The sequence below is a fragment of the Poecilia latipinna genome, unplaced genomic scaffold, assembly GCF_001443285.1.
Source record: "Poecilia latipinna isolate Pla-1442-1.1 unplaced genomic scaffold, P_latipinna-1.0 Scaffold339, whole genome shotgun sequence".
Lineage (NCBI taxonomy): Eukaryota > Metazoa > Chordata > Actinopteri > Cyprinodontiformes > Poeciliidae > Poecilia > Poecilia latipinna.
The window spans coordinates 408,656-417,093 of NW_015112955.1; the positions used below are offsets into that span (position 1 = coordinate 408,656).

General features: G+C 38.7%; 1 protein-coding gene across 5 annotated transcripts in view; it reads left to right on the forward strand.

Moving 5' to 3' along the window:
* Window positions 1–7,999, forward strand: part of bmpr1bb (bone morphogenetic protein receptor, type IBb) — a 53,222-nt gene extending 45,223 nt beyond the window's left edge. For all 5 annotated transcript variants that reach the window (XM_015035602.1, XM_015035601.1, XM_015035603.1 and 2 more), the window contains 10 exons: window positions 1,020–1,179; window positions 2,018–2,120; window positions 2,574–2,676; window positions 4,090–4,183; window positions 4,264–4,408; window positions 5,213–5,405; window positions 5,485–5,782; window positions 5,868–6,043; window positions 6,149–6,279; window positions 7,264–7,999. In XM_015035602.1, coding sequence (XP_014891088.1) covers window positions 1,020–1,179; window positions 2,018–2,120; window positions 2,574–2,676; window positions 4,090–4,183; window positions 4,264–4,408; window positions 5,213–5,405; window positions 5,485–5,782; window positions 5,868–6,043; window positions 6,149–6,279; window positions 7,264–7,389 — 1,529 coding nt within the window. In that variant the 3' untranslated portion in view covers window positions 7,390–7,999. The remainder of the gene's footprint in view (window positions 1–1,019; window positions 1,180–2,017; window positions 2,121–2,573; window positions 2,677–4,089; window positions 4,184–4,263; window positions 4,409–5,212; window positions 5,406–5,484; window positions 5,783–5,867; window positions 6,044–6,148; window positions 6,280–7,263) is intronic.
* The last annotated feature ends 439 nt before the right edge of the window (window positions 8,000–8,438 follow it).

An 8,438-nucleotide genomic window follows, 5' to 3' on the forward strand; every position in this document is an offset into this window, starting at 1 on the left:
AGATTAGAACATGTTAAACAGTTAATCCACTCTTTGAGTCATTTTTTTCCCCATGTTTCAGCTTTTGGCTTACGACTTGACAGTGTAAAAGATTTTGTTTTTAATGTTGCATCTATTTGTGACATGATGTAAGTCAATAATTTGGATTTTTTTTAAAAAAACCCTGGGGAGAATTTCATAAGTGTCTGTAATAGGATTGTCATTTAAATAATTTATTCTGAGTGTAGACAAAATACAGATAAGTTGCATAAGTCTACTGAGGTCAGAAAAATACTTGTTTTATTTAAAGTAATCCATTGCCTTTTGTTTTATTTAAATGATTGGTATCATAATGAAATGGCAAATGTTTGAGGTGTTTGGCTTAAAAGCCATTTTTCACCGTTACATAGAAGTAACAATTAAGTATCACTTAGATTAAGAGGAAACTTAGATGCAGATGCATTACAATAAATTACAAGGTAAAACTAACCTACTCCAATAAATCAAATTTAAAGGGGAAACTCTTACATTACGATGTAGTAAACGAATATAATGTGTAAAACAGAGGGACAATAAAAATCCTGATATTATTGATCGGATGTTATATCCTTTTTTCACATTTAAAAAAAAAAAAAAAAAAACTGGAACAATTATCACTATTAATGCAAATAGACTCTTGAAACATATCCCACTCTGTCATAAATGTACATATAAATGTAACTTTTTTAAAGAAAATGATTGAAGTAAATTAACTTTTGTATGAAAAGGAGGCTCTGTTCAAGGGCTTTAGTGCCTAAATAATCTGGTCTTTATCAGATTCTAAGATAAAATAAAACTCTGACGTGTACACAACAGAGATTAGACCGGACTATTATTAGTTTATAAAATACTGACGACACTTCAAAACCCTTAAATATGTACAAGATACACTATACTATAAAATGTTAAAAGGTAAAGCATACCTCTGTTGATGTGTCTTCTTCTGCCTCTCTCTTTTATAGTTTTTAGTATTTTTAAAGTATTTTTTTTCCCTTAAACAGCCAACCTTTTGGACACCATGCTACTGAGGAGTGGATGGAGGGAAGGATCGGACCGGCCCTCGGCGGAGAGCAGCAGCACCGCCATAGTTTCAGCCGAGAACACACTGCGGTGCCACTGCTACCCTCAGTGCCCCGATGGATCCGTCAACAACACCTGCATGTACGCTGGAGACCACACAGGAAAACGACATTACTCTATAATGAGCCTAATTACATGTATAATGTAAAAATTAGCTGTCCATCATTATTAGAAAGATGAAAATTGATGTTCAATCTTTGTGTGCAATAAATAGACGAAATAGCCTTTTTTTTTCAATCTTGTAAAATCTTTCTCACAGTAAAGAAGCTAGGAAACATCCAATACACTGTAAAGTTTCCATAAAAATTGTTCTAGTAATATTAACTTCAATTAGATTTAACCCTACCACCTTATTTGAAGGGAGTGTGCATGAGACTGACACGAGTCTGTCATAAACCTGACATAACACATCATGAACATGAATGACTCTTCATAAATATTTACGACTGTTGTCATAAAGTGTCATTTGGTAAATAATGACATTTTTAATGCAAAGGTGCACTAAAAGTTCGTCAAAAGTGTCAACTTGCATTATTTTGTAAGTAATGACACTTTTAATGCAAAGTTCCTTTAAAGCTTGTATAAAAAGTCCATTAAAATTGTCAACTTTGCATTAAAAGTGTCATTATCTACCAAATGACACTTCATGATAACAGTCATAAGCATTCACGAGAACTAGTTTTGTTCATAACAGGTGTTATGTCACACATGACAGTCTCATGCACATCCCTTCAAATACCAAAAAATCTAATTGAAGTTAATATTTTTGCCTTTATATGTTATTTCTGAAGTTTTACAACAATTGAAAGTTCAGTTTATTAAATTATAATATGCATCAATCAAACTTTTATACATTTAATGTATGATACACTTGTAATTGTTGATTGTTCAGGTAATGGTTTGTGTGCATTGATTTCAGGACCAATGGTTTCTGCTTCACCATGGTTACGGAAGAGGAGGGGGGTCATGCTGTGTTCAGCGCAGGTTGTTTGGCGCTGGGTGGCTCTGAATTTCAGTGCAGAGTAAGTTTTTATGCATGCATGTTTCAGAATATTTATCATGCATTCTTCATCTTCAGACACTGTTAGGTAATTTACTAAAGCTGACCAGGGCAACTGCCCATGTGACCTACATTATCAACCACCGCTGACCTACATCCAAATGAAAAAGTGGCACGATTTACAAGTTTCTGGTCAAAAGTTTGTCTTCAGCTGGTAGAGACATACTTTAAAGAATTTACAGCTGGAATTGTGGCCAAATATTGACTGAAATACAATGTATGCCAAATAATTTGTAAGAAGTCTCGTATAAACTATATATCCAAATGTGACAAAGTAAAGTTTTTACAAGGCACATACACTGTATTTCAGCTCCGAGATTTTTGAAAATAAATTTTATCAAAAATATTTCTAATATTCATCTTCTTTGCCAATTGCTATAATGTTAAAATATATATATTTTTAATGTTTTTAAAGGACACCTGGGGTGCACGCTCCTGGAGAGTTCTCAAGTGTTGCACGGATCATGACTACTGCAACATGAACCTGCGTCCAACGCTTCCGCCGCTCGTCACATCAGGTAGTTTGTCTCACACAGTGCAACCTGCCGGACTCTAAGGTTTTTAGAGTGGCTTCAATTGGGCCAATGCTGGGTTGGTGATGGAAACTGCCAGTTTAAACTGTTACTAACCACAGTGTGTTGCTGGAGGGGAAATGGCTCCTGCTGCTCTGGAGAAGCAGAGGAGAGAGTGGCAGGTGGAGCAGAGAGTGCAGACTTGGCTTGTTTTCTCACTCTGTAATGAAAAGGACAGGCTCTCCCCAGGGCCTGCTTGAGTTTCTTGCCTCAGGACGGATGTGAGGTATATGTCCATCTGTCACTCCATGGCAAGCCAACACACACACACACACACACACACACACACACACACATCTCTTTCTACCTTTGTCAGAAAAACTCAACGTTTTGCTTTTGCAAATACATCCAAGACTCTATTTTCTGTACAATGCAAACATTGGCCATCTGATTTCTCAGCGCAGCTGTAGATAAATAGAGCGTTATGCTTTTGTTTGGGTGCTGGCAGGGCCGATCAGGCATTGTCCTGCAAAAGTGTTCATAACCTGCAAACTCTTTCACGTTTTATGCCTTTAAAACAACAAATTATTTTGTTGAGACCTTATGTGATAAATCAAAAGAGTAAGGTTAGCCCATAATCATGAAGTAGGAAGTGAAACATACATAATCAAGAAATATACTTCTTTGCATCATTGCTAAAGAATGTCCAAGAGATAGGAATATGTCTGCAAACTTAAATACTCATGGTTTTATTTAGATTTAGTTTGATTTTTTTTTTTTTTCAGTAAATTTGGAAAGACAAGAAAAAAACCAGCATCAGTTCTAATGGAAGAAGATGTTAAAAATCACATTGTGTGACATTTTTTAACATTGGTGTTAAAAAATGTTAAATTTGCACTTTTTGTGCTGCACAAGGGGAGTATTTATATAATATCTTTTTTTCAATGAAATAAATAACATCGGTCAAACTAAGTATATTGTGTTTTTAGTCCTTTAGCTGTTGTTTTCCATGAAGCATCTGCAGCTTCTTCAGTGTGTGTGTCTGTGATTGACAGCACCGAGACAGAAAGGCCAGAGCTCCGGAGCCGCTTCGGGCCCCTGGGGTTTTCTGCAGCGATGTTGCTGCGACACGCGATCCGTGGGATTCAGGAACGGGATGTGATCGATAACGGGCTGTGAAAGCACGGTGCGGGAGGTGGAAGGGTGGTGGTGGGGCGGGTGGGGGGTTGCTCATGAGTAAGACCGAGTAGTTCGACGCTGCCACTCACAATTAGAAAGATTCTCAAGTTGATAAGAGAGAGTGTCATCCTCCATTAATCAGTAACATTCCACCAACCTTCCTCTGTGCTCATTTAAATTAAGGACAGAAATAATTTTTTTTTTTTTTTTTTTACTCTTGTTTCATGTTTTTTCTGTCAGAATACGTGGACAGCAGCATCCAGTACATAGCCCTGTTCATTTCGGTGACAGTTTGCAGCATCTTTTGTGTCGTTCTCGTCCTCTGCTACTTCAGGTACAAAATGCCTTTATGAACATTATAAACTAATACATTCATACTTGCTAAACCAATCCTTCTTTCCCTCTCCATGGCAGATATAAGCGACAGACATCGCGGCCGCCCTACAGTATCGACCTGGAGCAGGATGAGACATACATTCCTCCAGGGGAGACACTGAAGGATCTGATAGAGCATTCCCGCAGCGCCGGGTCCGGGTCTGGATCAGGTCTCCCTCTGCTGGTAGCAAATAAAAACAGCGTCCTAAAATGTCTTGGCATGTTTAAGTGTAGGTTAAATTTGCTCATCTAGAAAGACAAAGGATATTTTCAGTGAGTGGTCTATTTAGATCCCGAGTGCTGTTGTAAGAAGAGGTGATGCAACCCAGTTGTAAAGAAGTCTTGTTTTGCATGATTTTCAAACCATTTCATCATAAAATGTTCATAAAATATTAATTGTAAGAGCCTCCAACTGTAACACAACTAATAGGAATCACCAAAAACATAAAACATGCTTCACATTTTCAAAACCTTTTACAAATGAAAGTCTGAAAAGTGTCCCACACATTTAGGCTTAGTCGGCTTTACTCTGTGTTTTGGGTGCGAGTGAAAGATATATATATATATATTTTTTAAATTGTGCTCTTGCCTTCTCCTGTCTAATTCCACAATGTGAACTCATATCAGAAACTGCCATTGGTACACATGCAACCAGATCCACATGTAGAATGGTCTAGTCAAAGCCCAAACCTAAAAGGCAAGTGAGAATCCAAAGGCAGACATAAAAACCCATGTTCGCAAATTCTCTCCAGGACTTTCTAGATGTGACAATCTTCTAGAGATAACTCTAAACAACTTGTAGCTGTAATTGCAAGAGAGCATTGACTCGGGGGAGCTTTAGATTTAAAAATGTTCTACCTTGTGTTTATTACAAAAAATAAATAAATACCCACAACATACATAGAAGTTTGTAATTATAACTCAACAAAATATGAAAACCGTTTGGAAGAAGCTGAAGAAAACGAAACTGCTTGTGTTCCGTCGAAAGGTTCAGCGGACCATCGCCAAGCAGATTCAGATGGTTAAGCAGATCGGAAAAGGCCGATATGGAGAAGTGTGGATGGGCAGATGGAGAGGTGAGAGAGTGGCCGTCAAAGTCTTCTTCACAACCGAGGAGGAGAGCTGGTTCAGGGAAACGGAAATTTATCAGACCTTCCTGATGAGGCATGACAACATACTGGGTAGGTCGACAGAACCCAGAGGGTTTTCTGCTGGCGCTTGCTCCTCCTCCTCCCCTCATCCAGCCCGTATCGTCCGCAGGATTCATCGCAGCTGACATTAAAGGAACCGGCTCATGGACTCAGCTGTACCTGATTACAGACTACCACGAGAACGGATCCCTGTATGACTACCTCAAGTCCAACACCTTAGACGTCAGCGCTCTGCTGAAGCTGGCTTATTCCTCCATCTCAGGCCTTTGCCACCTGCACACAGAGATCTACGGCACACAGGGCAAACCTGCTATAGCGCACCGAGACCTAAAGAGCAAAAACATCCTGGTGAAAAAGAACGGCTTCTGCTGTATCGCCGACCTGGGGCTTGCTGTCAAGTTTAACAGGTAGAAGAGTTGTTTCGATGCAGATTATTGGAAGGCAGAATAAATGCATCCTGAAGCATAATTGTGTTCTCATTGTGCCTTTCAGCGACACCAATGAGGTAGACATCCCTCCTAACCTACGAGTTGGGACCAAGCGCTACATGCCGCCTGAAGTGCTGGACGAGGCCCTGAACACGTCCACCTTCCAGTCCTTCATCATGGCTGACATGTACAGTTTTGGTCTCATTCTTTGGGAAGTGGTGCGGCGATGCACCTCTGGAGGTCAGAAAAAGCGTACTTTAGTCATCAGAACTCATTCCAGTGCTTTTCTTTCTTTCTTTTTTTTGTTTTTGCTAATGATGACAGAGGACATTGACTTTCGTACAGGTGTTGTTGAAGAACATCAGCTGCCCTACCACGACCTCGTGCCCACTGACCCTTCGTATGAAGACATGAGGGAGGTGGTCTGCATTAAGAAGCAAAGACCTTCCATTGCAAATCACTGGAGCAGCGATGAGGTAACTATTTATGTTTTTGATTGCTATCAGCTGCCAGCCTCCAATTTAGTAATGCAAATGTGCATTCTGCTTTGGGAGGATTTTATGTTGGAAGTTAAGAGAAAGAAAGTGCTTCACTTTACCTAACCTCTAATTTTATTAAGTTGGACTTTAGCTCAAATAAAACCTTTTTACAGCAATAGCAACATGTAAAACTTTTATTCCTCCATCTGTGTTTCTGAACTCTTTATTCTTCCTACTCCTACAAAGGTCTGCAGACAAACTAACTGTTAGTACCTCAGTTTTAAGAAAATATTTAGAATTACATTTTGTTTTAGGTTTAATGTGCGTTTATAATCTTAACAAGGATATATTTTTCAAGGTGCAGGATTTCACTTTGATATAAAGCATTTTTGTTAAATGTTATGTTTATTTTTAATTGGAGAATAACAAAATCACCACATTTTCTTTCAGAGGGAGATTTTTTTTTTTTTGTTCTTTTAATTTATGCGACCATTAAATATTTGTTGTTAGAAGGTCGTATACAGCTATATCACCATTGTCATCCCTTGTAAAGATGTGAATAGAGGCTATAAAATGAATTAATCTTTTAGTGCTCTAGCATAATCTCTCACTTGAAAGAATACGGCTGTTCTCTAACATCTTTTATTACTGCAGCGTATTAACGGTGAGCTTCTGAGATTTTTTATTTTATAGTTTTTGCTTCTTTTATCATCCTTCTGTAAGGATGATAAAAGCCTTATGTTGCCATACTGCTAGTTGTCTTAAGCTGTAAAGTTATTGGTCTAATTTTAGTAATTAGATGAGTAGATATTTTCCTGTTGCCATTTTCTGTCTTTTACTGCCATAAAAGAAATGTTTCTTTTAAGGCCTTTTAGACATGACTAAGAAAAGCTGCTGGATTAATTTGTAGCCTGATGAGAATTACATTTATTTGTTTTTCTGTTCTGGTATTTCTAACTTGACATTGATGCGTGTCTTCAGTGTCTACGGCAGATGGGGAAACTGATGTCAGAGTGCTGGGCTCACAACCCGGCTTGTCGTCTCACAGCCCTCCGGGTGAAGAAGACCCTCGCGAAGATGTTAGAGTCCCAAGACATCAAACTGTGACAGAGAATCAGAGAGATGCTTTCTTCTCACCTACAGACTTGTCACTGCCACTGGCACAGACCTCTTAAAACGACCAGTCGGAGAAAGGGAAAATAAGAGACTGTGAATGATCGGACAAAAAAAGACACCGGCACGCAGGATAGGCGATAATGGCGCCAGGAAGAATGTCAAGAAAAAGATTTAGCAGACGTTTGTCCTCAGACTAAGAGATCAGATTGTGCTTTCTGTGAAAGCGGAGTGTTGGCCCGGCCAAAGATCGTCGGTGTGGGTGGGGAGCGGCCCTGCAGGTTCCAGTGAGGATGCCGCTGCAGCCCCCTTCCTGAAGCCATACAGCAGTATTCTGAGCAGTCTTTTGTGCTGTCACAACTGCCCTTTATGTGTTTGAGTGATTTTTATTTCCATGAGCTTTGTGAGACTCGTTGCATGGAGAGTTCACATTCAACATGATGGTAGCTTCAGCCTAATAATTCTAAGACAAGTGACCTCATAGTCAAAAAGAATATTGAATATATAAATGTATTTTTTATTTTGTAATTTTGTTCCCCATAATGTATTTTTTAAGTTTATTTTGTTTCAAAATTAAACTAAGATCTTCTGAGCTTTCCAAGCCAAGTCTGTCATCTTTGTATCATTTTTAAATTGCATTCAATTTTTACAAAGTTCATCAGAACTTGTTCAATAAAAAATGCCACTCTGAAACCATGGGCAGAATGACGCAACAAGCCCCACATGTCCCCAAAACGTAGAGGTTTCTTTCCAGAACTTTGAGATTACTTTCAGGTACTTTCCCAAAACGTTTTGTGGAACGCATTAGTTACTTTTCAATGTTTTCCAGGTATCTTACAAATGCAATGGGATTTGCTGGTTTTTTACCTTCCCTCTGCTTCTTTTAGACGATGCCTTGGTGTGCTTCCTTTGGCTGTAAAAGCTGTTTATGTAAAAAAAAAAAAAAAATCTAACTTGCCAGTAAGGTGAGCGTTTAAGTTCGATCCTTTCTAGGTTTTACTCTCGTCACAATTTCTGTGCCTCAAGATGATTATTCAACGCCA